Here is a 22,489-nt window from a genome sequence, read left to right on the forward strand (position 1 = left end):
AAAATGTCTATTAATAAAGTTCTGTTGGGCCACAGATATGTTCATTTACTGTGTGTGGCTGCTTTGTACTGTGAAAAAGAGTAGTGTCTGACCCAATGGCTGGCACAACCTAAAGTATTCATTCTGGGGCGCCTGGGTGGCTCAGTGGGTTGAGCCGCTGCCTTCGGCTCAGGTCATGATCTCAGGGTCCTGGGATCGAGCCCCGCGTCGGGCTCTCTGCTCAGCAGGGAGCATGCTTCCCTCTCTCTCTCTCTGCCTGCCTCTCCATCTACTTGTGATTTCTCTCTGTCAAATAAAAAAATATATATATATTCATTCTGGTCCTTGAAGGAAAATGCTTGTTGACCCCTGCTCACCGGTGCTGGGCAAAAGCTATTCCTAAGGAGGTGTAGACAGCAAAGACCCTCCATAAAGGTGCCTTTCTATAATTTGGGAGTGGGAGCACTGGTGGAGGCTGCTGGCTGCTGCTGGTTGCTGTTGCCCACAGAAGAGTGAGTGCTGGAGAAGCCCTGCGTGCAGTGCCCCTGGGAAATAGTAGGTGTTGCAAGGGGAGCTAACCCCTTTCCTCTTGTTCTGTCTGTGCTGCGCCCTCTACTGACAAAGCTTCAGGTGCATCTTTACAGAGCAGGCGAAAAAAGTGGATGTGCACTTAAAAGGCAATAAATTGATAATAACATGTTCTTCAATCCATGCCTTCACATTTCTGTCCTTTCTTCTGAAGCTATGCTTGTAAAGACAACACTGACCTACCAATTGTCAATGGCCCTTTTTCCCCAGTGTTTAATCATGTGATTTCTCCACAGCTAATCACCATGATGACTCTCTCATTTCCTACCCCAGTATGTTACTTACAGATTTTCTAACTGGTGTTAGTCTCCCCTGACTCTGAAATACTGATGTTCTCAGGATTTAGCCTTATTAAAATTTTCTGCTCCTGTGGATATAATACTAAAAACCCTCCTGCTGATCTGCCTTCTGTCAGATTAATTCACATACTGCCAGGAACTGGACCTAAGTGGGTAGAGGAAAGTTTGTCCTCCACAAATACACTTCTGATAGAACATAATTTCACAACTCTTTTCCATCATCCTAAAACATCCCCCCAAACTCCTTTAAAAATTCCCACTGACCTCCCTAACGAGGTACCATTCCTTTTTCTTTTCTTACCAAACTTTTAATTTTTTAAAAATTTTATTTTAATTCCAGTGTAGTTCACATACAGTGTTGTATTAGTTTCAGGTGTGCTAGAATTCTGTACAATACTCTGCTCATCACAATAAATGTACTATTTGTTTTCATGTAATCTTTGCACCAAATGTGGGGCTCAAACTCACATCTCTGATATCGCGAGCTGCATGATCTTCTGACGGAGCCAGCTGGGTGCCCCATTTCTTGTGCTTTTTTTTTTTTTTTTTAAGCCATTCTGACTGGTGTGAGATGATATCTGATTGTTTTGATTTGCATTTCTCTGATGATGAGTGATACTGAGGATCATTTTCTATGTCTGTTGGCCATTTGTATGTCTTCTTTGGAGAAATGTCTTCATGTTTTCTGCCTATTTTTAATTGGATTGTTTGGTTTTCTGTTGTTGTTATATAAGTACTTTATATATTTTTGGATACTAACCCCTTATTGGATATCATTTGCAAATATATTCTCCTATTCAGTAGGCTTTTAGTTTTGTTGATAGTTTCCTTTGCTGTGTGGAAGCTTTTTGTTTGGAGGTATAGTCCCAATAGTTTATTTTTGCTTTTCTTTACCTTGCTGGAAGAGACCTATCATTACAGCTAATGTTGGAGAAATTACTTCCTGTGCTCTCTTCTGGGGTTTTTATGGTTTCAGGTCTCATATTTAGGTCCTTAATCCATCTTGAGTTTTTTTGTGTGTATGGTGTAAGAAATTGGTCCAACTTCATTCTTTTGCATTTGTCCAGTTTTCCCAGCACCATTTGTTGAAGAGACTTTTTCTCATTGGATGTTCTTGCCTCCTTCGTCAAAGATTGACCACATAATCATGGGTTTATTTCTGGACTTTGTATTCTGTTCCATGGATCTGTGTGTGTTTTTGTGCTAATACCATACTGTTTTGATTACTATTGCTTTGTAGTATAATTTGAAATCTGGAATTGTTAACACCTCCAGCTTTGTTTATCTTTTTCAGGATTGCTTTGGCTATTCAGGGTCTTTTGTGGCTCTACACAAACTTTAGGATTGCTTATTGAAGTCCTGTGAAAAATGCTGTTAGTATTTTGATAGGGATTATATTAAATCTGTACATTGCTTTGGGTAGTATGGACATTTTAACAATATTTGTTCTTCCAGTCCATAAACATGGAATACCTTCCATTTGTTTGTGTTACCTTGAATTTCTTTCATCAATGTTTGATAGCTTTTTTAAAGAAAGATTTTATTTACTTACTTATTAGAAGTAAAAGGAGAGAGAGGGAGAGCAAGGACGAGCAAGAGGGGGAATGGGAGAGAGAGAATCTCAAGCAGATTCTGCGCTGAGTGGAGTTTGAGGAGGAGCTCAATCTCATGACCCTGAGATCATAACCTGGAGCCGAAACTAAGAGTCAGACAGACACTTAACCTACTGAGCCACCCAGGTTCCCCCATTGCTTGATAAGGTGGTGTTTTTTTTTTTTTTTCCTTATTTATTCACTTGAGAGAGAGAGAGAGAGAGAGAGAGAGAGAGACTGCAAGAAAAGGAACATAGGCAAGGGGAGTATGAAAGGGAGAAGGAGGCCTCCTGCCAAGCAGAGAGCCCAATGTGGGGCTCGATTCCAGCACCCTGAGATCGTGACCTGAACTGAAGGCAGATGCTTAACTAACTGAGCTACCCAGGTGCCCCAAGACCTGTACATTAAAAACTATAAGCAGGGTGCCTGGGTGGCTCAGACATTAGGTGTCTGCCTTTGTCTCAGGTGACAATCACATTCTGCTCAGTGGGGAGTCTGTTTCTCCCTCTCCTTCTTCCTCTGTGCTCTCTGTGTCTCAAATAAATAAATGAAATTAAAAACAAAATCTTTAAAGTGCAGGTCTTTCACCTCTTTGGTTAGGTTTATTCCAAAGTATTTTATTATTTTTTGGTGTAATTGTAAATGGGATTGATTTCTTAATTTCTCTGCTGCTTTATTATTAGTATATAGAAACACAATGGATTTATGTACATTGATTTTGTACCCTGCAGTCTTACTGAATTAATTTATCAGTCCTAGTTTTTTTTTTTTTTTTTTTTTTTAGGATTTTATTTATTTATTTGACAGATCACAAGTAGGCAGAGAGGCAGGCAGAGAGAGAGTTTGGGGAAGCAGGCTCCCCACCGAGCAGAGAGCCTGATGTGGGGCTTGATCCCAGGACCCTGAGATCATGACCTGAGCTGAAGGCAGAGGCTTAACCCACTGAGACACCCAGGCGCCCCCCCCCCCAGTAGTTATTTTTGGTGGAATCTATATTTATAGTTTTCTATATGTAGTATTATGCCATCTGTAAATAATAAAGTTTTATTTCTTCCTTACCAATTTGGATGCCTTTTATTCTTTTTTCTTGTCCAGTTGCTATGGCTGGGACTTCCAGTGAGTAAATAAAAGTGATGAGAGTGATGAAGTTTTGTTTTTCTTTTTCTTTTTGTTTTTTTAAAAGATTTTATTTATTTGACAGACAGAGGTCACAAGTAGGCCTGCCTACCGGAGGCCTTGCCCTTGCAGCTTGATCAATGTTGTCTTTAGACCAGCCATTAACATTAAGATAGTTGGGAGACTTTTTGGAGGGATGTCACAATCCTGCTATCAATCGTCTTTGTTAGTGAGATTTAGGACATTTGTAAGCCAAGGGAGACTCAGGTCTTGCAGGATTGTGATCCCTGCAAGTTAACTATTTGCTTATTGTTCTTGGCAGTCAGGGCTGCCTGAGGAATGCTTACACATATGACTGAGGGGGAGCGGATGGAGAGGGGGGTGCAAGGCGCCAGCTTTTGCTTTGTCTTCAGCCAGCTTTGTGCTCCCTCATCAAGAGCAGACATCCTTATCTTGCTCCTGACCTGAGGGGTAAAGCTCTTAGTTTTTCACTATTGAGTATGATATTAACTGTGGTTTTTCATATGTGGCCTTTCTTGTGTTGAAGTATGTTCCCTCTAAACCTACTTTGTTGAGGGTTTGTGTCATGAATGGATGTTGTACTTTGCCAGATGTTTTTTATATACCTACTCAACTGATCACATGGTTCTTATCCTTTCTTTTATTGTTGTGATGTTTCATGTTGAGTGATTTGTGAATATTGACCACCCTTGCATTCCAGGAATAAATCCCACTTGATGATGGTGGATGATTTTTTTTTTTAAGACTTTATTTACTTATTTGCCAGAGAGAGAGCACACACACACAAGCAGGGGGAGTGACAGGCAGAGGGAGAAGCAGGTTCCTCATTTAGCAGGGAACCTGACGTGGGAATTGATCCCAGCACCCTGGGATCATGACCTGCCTGAGCCAAAGGCAGATGCTTAACCAACAGAGCTACCCAGTTGCTCCAAGATTGCAAAATATTTTCAAAGCTATTACCTCCATTAATCCTCACATCAACCCTGGAGAAAGATCTTATTATTACTGAAAGACCCCTCCCCCAGAAAGCCCCCTCCCCTAGAAGATAGTGAAAGACTCGCGGATCCCCTTACCCAAGAATCCAACACTGCCACTGGATGCAATCAGCAAGAGGTTTATTGTTGCGCAGGTACCGGCGGGTGTTCGGCAGCTATGGACTTGTGGAGATAATGGATGACCCCACTTTCTTTATGAGTGGATTGGGTGATGCATGTCGGACTCCCCTTATCTCTTGACAAGTTTTCTCACTTGCCAGTGATCCTCTGTAATCAGGATATTGTTAAGGCTGGACCACTCAAAGGTCTTCTTATTGGTTTCATCCCTTAGTCATATTTATCCTAGAGGCCACCTCTGTTGAGGTGCAATTGCAAATAGATGCTTTAGCTAAGCATAGAACAGCCCTAATAAAAGAGCCTCAAAGCTCACTATGGAACAGTCTCTGACTGTAATAACTTCACATCAGGTCCAGATTTGTCTTAGAAGCCAAAGACCACCAATGGATGATGGAGGCCAACTTATTAAATACTGGGCTACATTAACAGATATGCCAGAAATAAAACTTGTCAAACTTTAAACCTAGTTACCTGTATGCCTGAACCTGACCACTGTACTTCTTTCTCTATAGAGCAAAAAAGGTTATTAATCTTGCTTACTCTATCTGGCCAGATTTAAGATGCCCCTGTTAAAAATATGAATGACAGTTGGTTTTCTGATGACAGTAGTTTTCATAGAAAAAAATAAGAAAAGCTAGGTGTGCCATAGTGCTCACTAGCACTTTGCAATTGCCAAAGTCTAAGAATTAACATTAATACTGACTCCAAATATGCTTTCCTGGTACTACATGCCCATGGAGCTATTTGGAAGGAAAGGGGATTGCTATCAAGCCATAACTCCCCAATCCAATATGGGCCTAAGTTACAAAACCCTCCTTATCGCTATACTAAGGATGGTATATATCAAATCTGGGATACATATCTGTGGCTTACACCCACAATTGGACGGCTCAGTCAGAAGGCAATTTTATGCTGGGAACAAAGAAATCATACGAGTGATACTTGGGCAAAGAACGCACGATATCTGGGATGGCTACCACTAGAAATGTGTTCCCAAGTAATAGTACTCCAGGCTACTGAATGTTTTGCTACTGATTGGGTAAGGTGACCTGGCATTAGATGGCCAGCTCCAAACGGAACCCACTGGATATGTGGAACCAACCTGTGGCCCTGGCTTCCTCCAGGGTGGATAGGACGCTGTACTTTAGGATTTGCCTGGATTCATGGGCGCATTACTATAACCATTACAACTCCAGCTAATCTCCCCAACTTGAAACAAAGATGGACATGATCTGTTTTTAAATGGTATGATCACTTAGCATCCATCTTTGTTCCATCTGCGGGACTAGAAGATGTCATGTGGCATGTAGAAGCCCTTAATAAATATACTACAAAGGCACTCAATGACTCACTGAACAGCATCTCCCTACTTAATACTGAAGTGTCACAAATACGCCAGGCAGTCCTACAGAATAGGATGGCCTTAGATGTCCTGACAGCAGCACAGGGTGGCACATGTGCAATTATCAAGACAGAATGTTGTGTGTACATTCCAGACTATCACAAAAATGTCACAGGACTAATAAAGGATATGAATGCCCAGATTAAGGCACTACAAGGTCTCTCTCTCTCTTTTAGTGATTGGTTAAGTTCCTGGTTTGAAGGAGGACTATGGCCAAATCTCCTTTTCGGGCTTCTTATTCTTATCGCCTTATTAACCTTAATATGTTGCTCTATTCAGTGTTTCTCTACTTGGCGCCGATACTCCATTGCTGCAATGACTACACCACGACAGACGATCCTTGTCGCATGCGAGGACGCCTCCTCACTGTCAGCGCTGGATTCAGCTGCCTCCACCTTTCGTAACTCCCTTATACGTTCCTACCCTGACAAATATTGACCCGAGCAGGTAGGGACAGCTCTACGCCCCTATTCAGCACGAAGAAGTTACAGAAGATGAGACCTTCCACCTTCAACCCCCTTAAAGATTTCAGGGTCAAGATTGTTCAGGGGGAAATGAAGGAGCAGGAGGCTGGCTGAGGAGAAAGCAAAAGCTGGCGCCTTGCATCCCACTTAGTGCAAGAAAAGGACAAATGGATATAAGATTCTATCCATGATAAAGAAAAAGGGGGGAATGAAAGACCCCTCCCCCAGAAAGCCCCCTCCCCTAGAAGATAGATAGGATAACTAACCGCTTGTTTGCTTTTCTGTGAACCGCTGGCTTTTAGGTATAGATTAGGTTATTAATTGCGTGATTAATCGCTCTCTTGCCCTTCTGTAACTGCTTGGCTTATAGAAATAATGGAGACGCCATGATGGCGTTCCTCCCTTCCCCCTTCTTGTTCCCCTCTCCCGCCTCTCCCTTCGCGCGCGCAGGCCCTCATAACCAATCAGCTTGTTCCCCCTTCCCGCCGCTCTCTTCCCGCGTGCGGGTCCTCAGAGCCAATCAGCAAAACCCAAGTATGCCTTTTTCAAAAGTTCAAATCGTCCACCAATCAGTTGCACCCCACCCAAAACTTGTTTGTACCTTCCTATAAAAGACCCCGCTTCACTCCGGTCGGTGTGCTCGGTTAGCTGGAGCTGCCGAACACCCGCCGGTACCTGCGCAACAATAAACCTCTTGCTGATTGCATCCAGTGGCAGTGTTGGATTCTTGGGTAAGGGGATCCGCGGGTCTTTCAATTACCATGCTGCTTCCCTCTGAACTATTTAGGACACAAACTGGGAAATGGGGGAGAGATGAGGTGACACTCAAAGCCAAGTTATCATATAGAAGCAGTTATTGAGATCCACAGCCCATTCATTTACAAACATTTCCTGCACACCCAATAGGTGCCAGGCCTTATGGTCTACATGATGTGGGAAACAAAGGCAGAAGGAAATGTAGATAAAATTAAATGCCCTTATTACCTGCAGTCCTTTGACAAAAGGATCCTGAATCTTTAGCATATGAAAATCCTTTTAGGACTTCCTTTATCTTTACTCCCTTCAGCCCTAAGGTATATAATCAGCTGTCCCTCATAATCCCAGTGCAGCAGGAGGCAGCAGGCAGAGCGCAGCTGCTCTTTCTGCCCATAGGTCCTGTCCTTGTGTTTTAATAAAATCTTTTTGCACCAAAGATGTCTCAGGAATTCTTTCTTGGCTGTCGGCTCTGGGCCCCACCAACATACCAACATTAAAAAAACTATATCACACAGATGAGTAAGCATACAGAATCTGGAGCAAAACATAACTCTAGCTCTATCACTTATTGCTAACTCTGTAATCTTGGGCAAGTGACTTTATATCTCTCTGTTTCCATTTCTTCATTTGTAGAATAAGTATAACAATAGGACGTAATACCTAGAGTTTCAAAGATTAAAACAGTAAACACATGTAAAAATAACGAAAACACTTGATAGTCAATGAATGCTGATGAACAGTTGCCATTATCATTAACTACAAACATAAACACCCATTGGTGGCTTCTCTAAGTGCTCAAAGAAGCGGAACAGGTATTTCTAAAACAATGCAGCAAATTTTGTTGTAATATGAATATGAAGAAGGTGGTACTCCAGAGGATAATGCAACTAAGTATATCTGCAGGAACTGGGCAGGTTTGACTGAGGATACTTTTGGGCCTGAAGAAAGAATGAATACTAGCAATTTGCTACACGAAGAGCAGGAAAGGGCCATTCCAGAAGAGGGACAATTTTGTTTTGGAGCTACAAGTGTCAAAAGAGAAGGGGAATTTATTTTAATTATGATTATTATTTTTCGGTAAGCTCTCAGCCCAGCGTGGGGCTTGAACCCAGGACCCTGAGATAAGTAGTCTTGTGCTCTCTGGATTGAGACAGCCAGGCGCTGGGGAAGGGGAGTTTACTGGCCCAGATTCCAGAGCTGCAGTGAGGCGGGGAGTACTGCAGGCTGTGGGGGATGTAAGTCTGTTGGAAAGTAGTCTGAAGTCAGATGATCCAAACTTCCTCTGTGTCCCAAGGTATTTGGATTTTCACTTGCAGGCCAGTGGTTTCAGAACTGAGCTGATTGTCAGACCTACCCAGAGAGGTTTGTATTTATTTATTTTTTCCTAAGGTTTTGTCTGGGTATTTTAACAGCTAAGCGCCTCCGGATTATACATTGACCACTAATTCTTTTATCTGACAGAGAGATACATCGCAGGTAGGCAGAGAGGCAGGCAGAGAGAGAGGGAGAAGCAGGATTCCTGCGGAGCAGAGAGCCAGATGTGGGGCTCGATCCCATGACCCTGAGATCATGACCTGAGCTGAAGGCAGAGGCCCAATCCACTGAGCCACTCAGTGGATTTTTTTTTTTTTTTAAGATTTTTATTTATTTGACAGACAGAGATCACAAGTAGGCAGAGAGGCAGAGAAGCAGGCTCCCTGCTGAGCAGAGAGCCCCGGTGCAGAATTCCATCCCAGGACCCTGGGACCGTGACCTGAACTGAAGGCAGAGTCTTTAACCCACTGAGCCACCCAGGCATCCCACAGGGAGAAGTTTGTAAAAAGATCCCAATACCCCACCTTCAGAAATTCCAAACCTTTATATGTGCTTGGGGCCCAGGAATACCTTTGGAAAGTCCTCCCACTCCCACTCCCCAGTAATTCTGCTGCTGAGTCAGGGTTGGGGCCGCTTCCACAGGGTAAGTGTGAGCCAAACAGGAGCGTGCAATACCATTCCTAAGGCAGGTAACTGCAGGACACATCCTGACCTGTAGGTCTTTGCTCAATATTAAAAATAAATAAATAAATAAATAAAATTCATCCTTTTTTTTCACCGATACAGTTATCTTCTAACAGTTTACTACTGTTAATTTACTTACTGTATCATCTGAATTCATTTATTTGAGTGTAAACTGAACATTACTAGTGAACCTCGAATTCTAGAAGAGGGTGGCACATAGAAGGCCACATGTTTTTTAATCAATCAGTCATTTAAGGAGTGGAGGAAACAAGAATGTGGCTAGTACAGAACAATAAGGAGGCAATGGAAAAACCTGTAATTTTGATGTTGGTCAGTTTGCTTAACAAGGAAAAGGGAGAGAGGGGTGCAGTTTTTTAATTTTCAATTTTTTTAAATAAACAATGTATTTTTATCCCCAGGGGTACAGGTCTGTGACTCGCCAGGTTTACACACTTCACAGCACTTGCCACAGCACACACCCCTCCCAATGTCCATAACTCCACCCCCTTCTCCCAACCCCCCTCCCCCCAGCAACCCTCAGTTTGTTCTGCGAGATTGAGTTTCTCACGGTTTGTCTCCCTCCCGATCCCATCTTGTTTCATTTATTCTTTTCCTACCCCCCAAACCTCCCACGTTGCATGAACGTAGTGTTGTTACAGGTGTACAATATAGTGATTCAACGATTCAGTACATTAGCGCTCAGAGAGGAGGTGACGTTTTTTAAAAAAATGTAGTAGGATGGGGAGAAAGGCTAGTTTTTCCTTGTTATCGAGTTTCTTTCTGCTTTCACTCTCATGCTTCTGGGTACATAACAAACTAAAAACCGCCAGAACGGCCCACCTGGCCGCCTTCCCTAACTATTCATCCACCCAGATTTCACGCGAGCGCAGCAGAAAGCAGCACCTGGACCTGAAATCTTTTCAGGATGGCTGTCTGCCAGGGTCGGCGCGCGACCTAGGTTTACGCATGCGCAGTAGGCAAGAGTCGTCAGCGTGCGCGGGAAGCTGGGCCGCGTCCGCTTATGATTGGCTACCGCGGCGGACTCCCACCCACCAAAAAGCAGCGGTGGGTGCTGATTGGGCGTCTCAGCAAAGGCCGGACGCCGCACGGGAGGGAGGGAAGGGAGGCGGGAAACAGCTTAGGGGGTGCGGGGTCGCGCAGTTCCTTTTGGCAGTCAGCGGAGAGGTTCCGAAATGGCGGTGCAGCCGAAGGAGACGCTGCAGCTGGAGAGCGCGTCCGAGGTCGGCTTCGTGCGCTTCTTCCAGGCCATGCCGGAGAAGCCGACCACCACGGTGCGCCTCTTCGACCGGGGCGATTTCTACACGGCGCACCACGAGGACGCGCTGCTGGCCGCCCGAGAAGTGTTCAAGACCCAGGGGGTAATCAAGTACATAGGGCCGGCAGGTGAGGGCAGGGGCTGCGCGGGCTCCCCTCGGGCGGTGGGCAGCGAGCGGACTCTAGGGCAAGGAGTTACAGGGGCGGGGACGTCGCTGCCTCCCAGGGATGGCGCTTCTTCTGGCCGCTGCCTCGGCCAAGTGGGGCGCCATCCGCCCCTGCCCCGCCTCCGCCCTTGAGTCGGTCCCTCTGCAGCGGCCCCAGACCTGAACTAACTGGAGACAAGGAAGGAACGTCCCCTCTGCCCGGCGTTTTAATACATTAGTTTTTTTTTTTTTTTTTTTTTTAAATTGCACAGCGGTCGCATGGGTGTCTGCCCGCGGCCCCGCCTTGGCCCTGTAGATCTCCCCGCAAACTCCGGCCCAGGAGTGAGATTTAAAATAGAAGGGGGCTTGGGAGAACATTTCATGTCATCGGTGTGGTTTTGCCCACCCTCCACTTAACTCTGGTTCAGTGCCGGGATCTGGAACGGGTTGCTATTGATAGGCAGCAGTGTCAAGTGGTCAGGACCTCGGACTTGGAGCCACAATTCTTGGATTCGCGTCGCGGCGCCTCCACTTAACATCTGTGACTTTGGACTAGGCACGTTTGTCTTGGCCTCAGGTCGGCTGTGCGTGCCCTCCGTAATCCAGCCCCATGTCTCTCGTATTATCTCTCCTTGTAAGGCTGCAGACTTTTCACACTATGTGAGCTAGATGTTCTAGAGGTTTCGTGTTGATTGCTTAACTCCCCAGCACCGTTGTGATGGAGCATTCTTCCATCATAACGGAGTGAGGGGGAGGGTGTAGTGAGGAGACGTGGGTTCTAGTCCTGCCTTTACCACATGCAGATGGAATGTTAATGTTTCATTTATCTGGCAAAAATTTATTGAGTGTTGCTGTGTCAGAGAGGGTTATGGACACTGGGAAAGACAGTATCTTTGCCTTCACAGAGCTCACTCTAGTGGAGAGCAAGGCAGAAATAATCAGTTATTGAAAGTGAAGAACTGTGGAAGTGTGTGCTCCATAGCAAGTTGTTGAAGAGGCCTAGAAAAGCAGGAATGGCAACGATTGGAGACCACAGAAGCAGCACTGGATGAGAATAAATTTCTCTTGCGTCTTGAAGGACTAGGCTTTCGCTGCGGAGAGGGTCTGAAAAAAGGCCGATTGGTGTCCCTGGAACAGAAAACCGGGAGGAGGGTGGCCCAGGTGGGTGGGGTCAGAGGATCCAAGGCTTTTTTTTCCGTTGTGCTGAGTTGAAATTTTATGCTGTGGGCCCAGAAGTTGGATGACTTAAGTAAAGGTGGAGAGGTGTGTTGGATGTTTGGCTGTAAGATGGGGGCTCAGTTAGAAGGGGCAAGAGGAGAGGTGTTAGGATCAATGAAGACCAGCCAGAGATAGGGAGGGATGGATGGCTTCATAGTTAATGATGGTCTAAGTTACTTTCCGGTTTTAAAGTTACTCAAGGCTAGTAAATGTAGTTATCCTATTTTTGTATTAGCAGCTTAGAATAATTTAAGCATTTAAAATGATGTAAAAAGTTCTAAACATACTTATATGGTTCTGTAAATTGAATCACTGATTTTTTTTAAGCGCCCGTTAATGATTCTAATGTTTTTATTTTTCTAATTTAGATTATGAAACGAATAATGGATGCTAAGCTTTACACCCATTTACTGGGAAGGAAGTTTAGTATGAATACCCAGTATCTTATATAGTGGAGTATAGACTTTATTTTTTTATTTTTTTTAAATTTTTTTTTTTTTAAAGATTTTATTTATTTATTTGAAGTAGGCAGAGAGGCAGGTAGAGAGAGAGGAAGGGAAGCAGGCTCCCCGCTGAGCAGAGAGCCCGATGCGGGGTTTGATCCCAGGACCCCGGGATCTTGACCTGAGCCGAAGGCAGAGGCTTTAACCCACTGAGCCACGCAGGTGCCCCCGAGTGGAGTAGACTTTTTAAAAAACAATTTTTCCTTTCATTGCTCTTGAAAGTTAAAATGTAGGCGTTTACTGGGTGCATTCCTAAGAATAATCTAGTCACTTCCTGTTCATATTGAGAATGGTGTTAACGGTGAATTTAACTTTTCAGAGATTAGCAAGTAAATGTGAGTTATTCTTAAGCATCTAGTTCTTAGGTTAAACATTTATGCCAAACAAACATTTTAGGTAAAAGATTGTCCTATTATATGTTCGGGTAGGATAGTAACAGTGAAATTTTTTAAATTAAATAATTATAGATTTTATTTATTCATTTGAGATAGAGCACAAGCAGGCGGAGAGGGAGATGGAGAGGGAGAAGCAGACTCCCCTGCTGAGCTGGGAGCTGGACAATGGGGCTGGATCCCGGGACCAGGAGATCATGACTTGAGCTGAAGGCAGACGATTAACAATCTGAGCCACCCAGGCGCCCTGGATAATAACAGTTAGAAAAAGATTGATGGGGCACCTGGGTGGCTCAGTGGGTTAAAGCCTCTGCCTTCGGCTCAGGTCATGATCTCAGGGTCTTGGGATGGAGTCCCACATTGGGCTCTCTGCTCAGCAGGGAGCCTGTTTCCCCTCTCTCTCTGCCTGCCTCTCTGCCTACTTGTGATCTCTGTCTGTCAAATAAATAAAATTAGAAAAAAAAAAATAAAAGGTTGATCATTTGTTACTAGAAATTGGCTGAAATAAGTGAAAGAGGGAGGTCCTCAAAAATGTCTTGGAGATCCCCAAAGTGGGTGTCTTGGGGTTTTCACTGTACAAGATGCAGTGTAACTGAGCATCTTTTTAAATAATATATGTTGGTGTGAGGCTGCGAATACTTGTTTCTTGGAAAGAATTTTCCTTCATTTCAACATTAGACCATTTAGGTAAAGGGTTATTAACAAAACCTTTTTCTGTGCTTCTCTATTCCACCTGGTAACCCTGATCAAATTAAGGTTAGTTATGTTTCTAGGCAGCATTGCTTATTGAGAAATGACCCTAGATTGGTAAATTATACCTGGACTGTAAGGCCTGATGAATTATAAATAACCTGATGAGGGTCACGTGCACTTGCACTTAAGGCAAATCTCAGAGCCTCCGACCTTTTCCCACATTCTTTAGCAGTCAAACTTGTCTCTGACTGTAGAAGACAAATTGTTAGAACGCTCTCAATTCCTGCCTTCAAGGATCCTTTTTTTTTTTTTAAGATTTTATTTTTTAATTTGACAGAGATCACAAGTAGGCAGAGAGGCAGGCTGGGGGAGAGGAGGAAGCAGGCTCCCTCCTAAGCAGAGAGCCCGATGTGGGGCTGGATCCCAGGGTTCTGGGATCATGACCTGAGCCAAAGGCAGAGGCTTTAATCCACTGAGCCACCCAGGTGCCCCAAAAGGATACTTTTTATAATATAACAGGTTTGTTGAGATACTATGCACATACAGTATGATTCATGCATTTACTTTTGATTGACACATGTAAACATTTCAGTGTTCTGTTTTATAATTCAGTGGATTTTAGTATATTCACAAAGTTAAGCAACCATCATGGCAATACATCTTTTTTTTTTTTAAAGTAGGCTCCATGCCCAAGCCACACATGGGTCTTGAACTCAGCACCCTGAGATCAAGACCTGAGCTAAGAGTTGGATGCTCAGCTGACTGAGCCACCCAGGTGCCCCACCACAGTACATCTTACTTATTTATATATTCGTTTTTAAAGTAATCTCTACACCCAACGTGGGCTTGACCTCAAGACCCTGAGATCAAGAGTCAGATGGATGTTCTACCAACTGAACCAGCCAGGTGCCCCCACAGTAAATTTTCAAAACATTTTTGTCTGTCCCCAAAAGAAACCCTGTACCCATTAACAGTCACACCCCCCGCCGTTCCTCCTCATTCTCCCAATGCTGGGCAACCACTAACCTCTCATCTATCTAGATTTCACTTACCCTGGACATTGCATTAAAATGGAATCCTAAGGGCACCTGGGTGGCTCAGTTTGTTAAGCATCTGCCTCAGACTCAGGTCATGATCTCAGGGTCTTGGGACCAGGTCCTGCTTCTGGCTCCCTGCTCAGTGGAAAGTGTGCTTCTCCCTCTGCCCCTTCCCCTTGCTCATGCTTGCCTGCTGTATCTATCTCAAAGAAAGAAATAAAATCTTTTAAAAAATGGAATCATAAAATATGTGGTCTTCACTGACTTCTTTCACTTAATATTTTCAGGTTCATCTCTGCTATCAGTACTTCATTTCTTTTTATTGCCAAAAAATACTCTATTGTATGGATATATCATATTTTGTTTTTACCCATTTGCCAGTTCACAGACATTTGGGTTATTTCTTGTACCTGTACTTTTTAATTTCATCTGTACCCATTCTTTCCTCCCTATTGTGCCAGTGAAGAGATGAGCCTTTTGCTGTGGTCTGGATCCCAATCCCCTCTTTCAGAGTTGGCTTTCTGTTTCCTCTCCTCTGGTTCATTCTACTGGCAGGTAGACTACGTCTTTTAAGCTACTTTTAATCTTCAACATTAATGATCACAGTATTATTTTTAAAAAGCCCTGTGAGATGGGTCAGTACCGAGCTCCAATTTATGGATAAGAACTCTGAGTCACTGAAAAAGAAAATTACTTGGGTTTTGCCTCCTTTTTTTTTTTTGGTCATAATTCAGCTTAGAAAGCATCTCCTGTTGGGAGCCTTTCTTGATTTCCCTGTTAAGACTGCCTGGTTAGCTGCCCTACCCCTTAGGTATTCGCTGCTCTTGGGCCTTTTTACCCTAGACATAGCATTTATTCTACCTGTTGCCTGTGTATTCCAATAGACTGAAAGCTCTTAGTAGAACCTGTGTTTTAAGCAGTGTATTCCTCTGAACTCTAGCCCCTAGCATGATGCCCACATGTAGCAGACATATGGTAATTGTCATTTCAATGAGGTTGGGGGCTCCAAATTATTCTCGAAGAATCTTACATGAACCTGAGGCTATTCCTTCTGCTGTACCCTAGGTGGAGGCTGGGTACCTTTCTGTTCCTGTTCTCTTATTTTACACCACGTCAGTTTTACTTCCCAGCAGGTTAGATAAAGCATACAATGCCAGTCTCTTCACCAGGAACGTAGACTAGCACTTTCGGTGCTCATCAGTAAATAAGACTTAAAATGCACCACCACCCAGTGTGTCACAAAAACTCCTTTGAGAGAAATAGTAACTTCGCAGGATAACTTTGGCAGTTGGGTGGCTGGACTGTCTTATTAGCAATAGAGGTAGAGGAGGCCATGGGGGAGAGGAATCATCTCACTTGTCTCTCCACTCCACCAGCTCTTAAGAAATCACCACTGTTGTGACTCTGTTTCTGTTCAAAGTGTTGTGGGTGGAGGGACTCCTGGGTGGCTCAGTTGGTTGAGCGACTGCCTTCGGATCAGGTCATGATCCTGGACTTTCAGGATCGAATCCCACATAGGCTTCCTGTGCTGTGGGGAGTCTGCTTCTCCCACTGACCTCTCTCCTTTCATATTCATTCTCTCTCTCTCTCTCTCTTTCAAATAAATAAATAAATAAATAAATAAAATCTCTTTTTAAAAAAGTGGCAGTAGAAAGTTTTGACCAGTTTGCTCTGGACCCAGGTAGATAACATTGATGTGCAAAGTAGTTGGGTATAATAGGGAGGGGTGGGGCTTGTGGATCTGAGAGTGCTTGTTCGTCCTGTAATGGCATTCAATATCAAGTACTTGAAAAACCCTGTGCTGGGCAGACAGTTCGGCTGGCATATCCTGGTTTGATTTAAGACCTGTTTCAGAATTTTACCAGACTAATCTTGTTTTTTCCCCCTCTCAGAATTGTTTTTGCTGAGTTGGATTTTACATTTTGCCTTTTAATTTAAAGGATGATATGAAAAACTGTTTTTGAAACTCACTATTGTATTTACTGGAAGTTGCTGGTAAAATTCACAGTGGTGTTTATCAGAACCTTTGGGAGAAATTCTCTGATTTTATATTAACTCTAGTTTGCTGCCTTTTTTTTTTTTTTTAATATTTATTTATTTTAGAGAGCGAGTCTGTACTAATAGGAGGAGGGGCAAAGGGAGAGAATCTCTAGTAGATTCCACGCAGAACCAAACGTGGGGCTTGATCTCAAGACCATGAGATCATGACCTCAGCAGAAACCAAGAGTTGGACGCTTAACTGACTGAGCCACCCTGGTGCCTGTGCTGTTTTTCTTGAAGTTTTTTTTCCCCCTTGTTTTTATTTTTATGATGTCTCATCTTTTGAATAATGTTACTCACAGGGAATTTAACTAGATGGGTTGGTAGGCTGACCAATCATTCTCATTTGCTTGGGACTGTGGGGGCTTCTGGAACACCAAACTTTTAGTATTAAAACTGGGAGAGTCTCGGGCAAAATGGTAAGAGTTATAGGCAAAACCAGGAAATAATTTAGATAGGGCTGACCATTCCACTGAGGTTCTGATCCTGAGTGTTAGTTGGGAGATACGAGCCTGTTGCAGGCTGGAGGCCTTCAGTCTTGCCCATGCCTCAGAACGTGAGTACAGACCTTGTTGAATGGGATTCTAGAGTAAACATAATTCTCATGCAACTTGCTGTCTAAATGCAACCTAAAGAAACAGCAGTCACGGGGCGCCTGGGTGGCTCAGTGGGTTAAGCCGCTGCCTTCGGCTCAGGTCATGATCTCAGGGTCCTGGGATCGAGTCCCGCATCGGGCTCTCTGCTCAGCAGGGAGCCTGCTTCCCGCCTCTTTCTCTGCCTGACTCTCTGCCTACTTGTGATCTCTCTCTCTCTCTGTCAAATAAATAAATAAAATCTTTAAAAAAAAAAAAAAAAAAAAAAAAACAGCAGTCACATGGTATTCAAGTCTGTAAGAAAATGTGACTGTTAAACTTACTGAGTTGAAATTGGTGTCCTAAATAGTGTTTTGCTCCAAGTTTGAACTGATTGAATGTATTTTATTTTATTATTATCTTTTTAAGATTTTATTTATTTATTTGACCGATAGAGATCACAAGTAGGCAGAGAGGCAGGCAGAGAGAGAGAGGAGGAAGCAGGCTCCCTGCTGAGCAGAGAGCCCAGTGCTGGGCTCGATCCCAGGACCCTGGGATCATGACCTGAGCCGAAGGCAGAGGCTTTAACCCACTGATCCACCCAGGCGCCCCTGATTGACTATATTTTATTTTAATTTCATTTATTTATTTATTTATTTATTTGACAGACAGAGATCACAAGTAGGCAGAGAGGCAGGCAGAGAGAGAGGAGGAAGCAGGCTCCCTGCTGAGCAGAGAGCCCGATGCGGGGCTCGATCCCAGGACCATAGGATCACAACCTGAGCCGAAGGCAGAGGCTTCAACCCAATGAGCCACCCAGGCGCCCCAACTATATTTTAAAGATAGGGAGATTTCAGGAAAAAAATTTCATATTTTGAGCTGCTTTTTGAAAATTCCGCGCAGTTGAAAACTCTGGATATAAAGATCCCCATGGTTCAGCAGTGTGTTTGGAGCTGAGTGGCTGCTCTCTCTAACATAGCCCTTTACCCCAACGTGCTTTTCCTTCTTTTGTCACTGTTCCGACCACTCTATATGATCTCTTTTGAAGCCACCTGCCCTGTCAGGTCTGTTCCTTTGCTCCTTTGATACCTGCCTGGTTGCTATAGATATTTGTTTGCCAGTCTTGGGTGAGGTACAGAATGTTCTAGGGAAGAACCTTAAGAGAGGCAAGATTTCAGCCCTTTTTCAGCTTGTCACACAGTGGGAATTATTGCTAGTACTTGTAACTAATGAAAGAGATACTGGAAGTATCATCTGTTTAGCTGTACAAAACAGTTGCCTTATGTCATTTAATTAATCTTTATGCTTGTTTGTATTTGATATTTGTACTTGGCATGATCTATTATTAAATTTAGGTTAAACTTTTAATAAGATCCAGAATTGTCAGAAAAATCTACACGTATTAGCCTTTTTTTTTTTTTTTTTTTTTAAGATTTTATTTATTTGACACAGAGAGGGAACATAAGCAGAGGGTGTGGGAGAGGAGAAGCAGGCCTCCCACCAAGCAGGGAGCCTGATGCAGGGGCTCAATCCCAGGACCCTGGGATCATGACCCGAGCGGAAGGCAGACACTTAACAATTTAGCCACCCAGATGCCCTAAGAAGTATTACCATTAAGTGAATAATCAGTATTACCTCTACTGAATGAAACCCAGTGTTGTAAGAATCCACATGCCTCCAAACATTGACCGGTGTCTGCTAGAGAAGCAAGATTGTTCCCAGTTGAAAACCATTGATCTAAAATAAAGACCAAAAGTTTGAAAACTGTGTTGATTGGAGAGGGGAAATAGATGCATTCATACTTAATGGATGATGGTGCTAATTAGCACAGCCAATCAAGGAGAATATTCTGGCAGTATTTATCAAAATCACTCACATTCTTTGACAAAGTCCAGTTGGGGGCTTTGTCTTACAGATGTGCTCACCTGTTTGGAGAGTGAAGCATGTACAAGATTGTGCAGCGTTATTGTAATAGTAGAGACTGGAAACAACCTGTATGTCCATCAGTAAGAGACTAATTAAATTATAGAACATCCTCAGAGTCATTGGAATGTTTGCAGCTGTAAACAGAAAGAAGCTGATTGTAATGATGGAACAACCTCCAAAATATATTCAAATGTTAAAAAAAAAAAAAGCCAAGATACAGAACAGTGTTTGTAGTATGTCCTTATTGATGTAAGAGAGGAACAAAGTAATGCTTGTATGTGTATAGCTTGTGTTTGGGAATATATTTTATAAACTGATAGCACTTGGCTGGTGAATTGGATATGTAGGGGATCATTGGTGAAAGGGAAGTCCTTCTTTTTGCAGTACTTCTTTGAACCTTTGAATTTTATCCTGCGTTACCTAGAACATTTTGCAGTGAATAATGACATACATTTTTATGGGCCTTTCAGGAAAAGTTTAATTACATATAAATACTGTATAGTTATAAGATTTTTATTCAAAATTCTGAGAAACTAATTATAAGAAAGGACAAGTAAGTTTAGCTGGATACGCATTTACTCTTTTTTATCTTTGATATGAGGCTCAATCCCAGGACCCTGGGATCATGGCCCAAGGTGAAAGCAGACACTTACTTAACCAACTGAGCCACTCAAACGCCTCTGTCTTTGTATTATTTTCTTCCTCTTCCTCCTCCTCCTCCTCTTCTTCTTCTTCTTTTTTAAGATTTTATTTATTTATTTATTTGAGAGAAATCGCAAGAGAGAACATGAGTGGGGAGGAAAGGGAGAAGTATGTTCCGTGCTGAGCAGGGAGCCCTGCAATCCCACGATCCCAGAACAGGACCTGAGTTGAAGGCAGACACTTAACTGACTGCAGGTGCTCCTATCTTTGTATCTTTTTAATTTTTTATTTTGATGCATAGGTTCCACAGAAAAAGGTTGGGTGCTACATCTATTCATCTTTTTATACCCTTCAACTGGGATGAGTAGTAAGTACTTAACAGTTTATTGAAGGAATGAATTACTGAGAGAAGAATGTAGCTTGGCTGGGGGGGCGGGGGGGGGTCGCCATCGTGTTAGGTACCTGAACACTTAACCACTTTAAATCCGCAAATGTGTAATATGTATTTTTAATATTTTTCTTTAGGAACAAAGACCTTGGAGAGTGTTGTGCTTAGTAAAATGAATTTTGAGTCTTTTGTAAGAGATCTTCTTCTAGTTCGACAGTACAGAGTCGAAGTTTATAAGAATAGAGCTGGAAATAAGGCCTCAAAGGAGAATGATTGGTATTTGGCATTTAAGGTAATTATCTTCCTCTTTAATTTGGTTATTATTTTTAAGACTAGAAAAAAAAAATAGTGAGGGACTTCATTTGTGTGTTTTAATATTTTAATCAGGTTGTGATAAAATGCTTTGAGAAATATTCTTCAGCATGTGGTTTTTAAAATCATGGTTTAATAGCAGTTTAGAAATTCAGTAAATCCTTATTAGGAGTATGAATACGTGAAGCTTTGTCAATATCCCCGAAACCTAAATAAGAAAATAGATTTTATGTAAAATTGAATACCAGCATTAAACAAAGATTTGATTTTGTTTTTAAAGTAGTATCACACAGATTAACTGTATCCCAAATACCTCATTTACACACTTTTTAAAGATTTTTATAATTTTTATTATTATTTTTTAAGATTCTATTTATTTGAGAGAGAGACACAGTGTGAGTAGGAGGGGCAGAGGGAGAAACAGTCTCAAGTAGACTCCACACTGAGCATGGAGCCTAATGCAGGGCTCCATCCTAGGACCCTGAGGTCATGACCTGAGCTGAAACCAAGTAGGATATTTAACAGACTGAGCCACGCAAGCACCCTATTTTAATTTTTTTTTTTGATGATTTATTTGAGAAAATGCTCAATAGCAAATTAGGGAGGAGGCAGAGAGAAAGAATCTCAAGCAGACAGCCTGCTGAACATGGAGCCCCAGGCTACCTTGGGATCTTGATGTGAATGGAAGTCGAGTCCCAAGCTTAACAGGATCAGCCACCCATGTGTGTGCCCTCCCCTTTTTTCTCAAATTTTCTCTTTTTTTAAAACTTTATTTATTTATTTAAAGTAATTTCTACTCCCAGTGTGGAGTTTGAATTTACAATTCCGAAATTGAGTCATGTGCCAGCCAGGAGCCCCTCACTTGTACACATTTGTAATGTCTTTGTATCTTTCTATATGCTTTTCTCTTCCATTAAATGTGTAATTTTTTATAAGTTAGGAACTTTGTTTAATGATAATCCTATTCCTTGGTGTCCCTAGAAAGGCTTATTGACGTGCGTATTTTATGCATTCGTGGAGATAGTAGTGCTGTTTTGTTTGCTATAATGAATAACTTCGTTGTTAGTCTCTAAGGTCCTGTTTTTGGTTGTTCAACTGCGGTGCCTGTGGGGAGTAAGTTCTAAATAAATACTGGAATAAATTAATGGCAGAATGTTGTTGGGGAGCAAGATTTATTCTTGAAAGGGAATAAATGTGTGATAAGGGTGACCGTGCTCTGGGCTTACAGTCAGCATATATTCTTTATTTTCTTCTCTTGTCTCTCTGGGTGTCCTTGGCAGATTTCCCAACCTTCTCCTGTATCTGTTTCTCTATAAACAGTAAAATTAGGTTTTTTTGGATGCTTTCCAACTTGAAAGTCCTGTGATTTTTTTTTTTTTTTTCCCTTATGAGGTTTAATAGAATCCTTTAACATTTGATCTTGGTACTGCCCCAAACATAATTTTGTTCAATTCTTGTTTCATAGTGTGTCCTCCTCCCCCTGCCAGCCTTTGTAAATGTAGACATTTACTGAAGATAATATCTGGGAGAATATAGCATTGTACATTATAGAGTTCCCTGGGGATTTTCATTGGTGTTTTACTGAGAACAGTGGGGCTTTTACTTAGAGTGTTAGCCTAGGTCTTGAAAGTTTTTTTTTTTTTTTTTTTTTAAAGATTTTTATTTATTTATTTGACAGAGAGAGATCACAGTAGGAGAGAGGAAGGGAAGAGATCACAGAGAGAGAGGAAGGGAAGCAGGCCCCCTGCTGAGCAGAGAGCCCGATGTGGGACTCGATCCCAGGACCCTGAGATCATGACCTGAGCCGAAGGCAGCGGATTAACCCACTGAGCCACCCAGGCGCCCAAGGTCTTGAAAGATTTTAATAGAAAATTAATAGAAAGATTTTAATAGAAATCACCACAAAGTGATGTTTTCTATTTCATTCTTCATAGAGCTCAATTAGTTAACACCAAAATGTGGACTCCTAAGTGTACAAGAGATTACCATGATTATCAGCCCATCACACCTTACGATGC

At 42.6% G+C, this 22,489-nt stretch overlaps 1 protein-coding gene across 1 annotated transcript in view; it reads left to right on the forward strand.

Annotated features, from left to right (window-relative positions):
- The first annotated feature begins 10,443 nt into the window (after positions 1 to 10,443).
- The window catches only part of MSH2 (mutS homolog 2), a 78,770-nt gene continuing 66,724 nt past the window's right edge, over positions 10,444 to 22,489 (forward strand). Inside the window, exons 1-2 of the mRNA XM_059134742.1 lie at positions 10,444 to 10,731; positions 20,297 to 20,451. Of these exons, the coding sequence (XP_058990725.1) occupies positions 10,521 to 10,731; positions 20,297 to 20,451 (366 nt within the window). The 5' untranslated portion in view covers positions 10,444 to 10,520. The remainder of the gene's footprint in view (positions 10,732 to 20,296; positions 20,452 to 22,489) is intronic.

This window comes from Mustela lutreola, chromosome 9, assembly GCF_030435805.1.
Source record: "Mustela lutreola isolate mMusLut2 chromosome 9, mMusLut2.pri, whole genome shotgun sequence".
NCBI lineage: Eukaryota > Metazoa > Chordata > Mammalia > Carnivora > Mustelidae > Mustela > Mustela lutreola.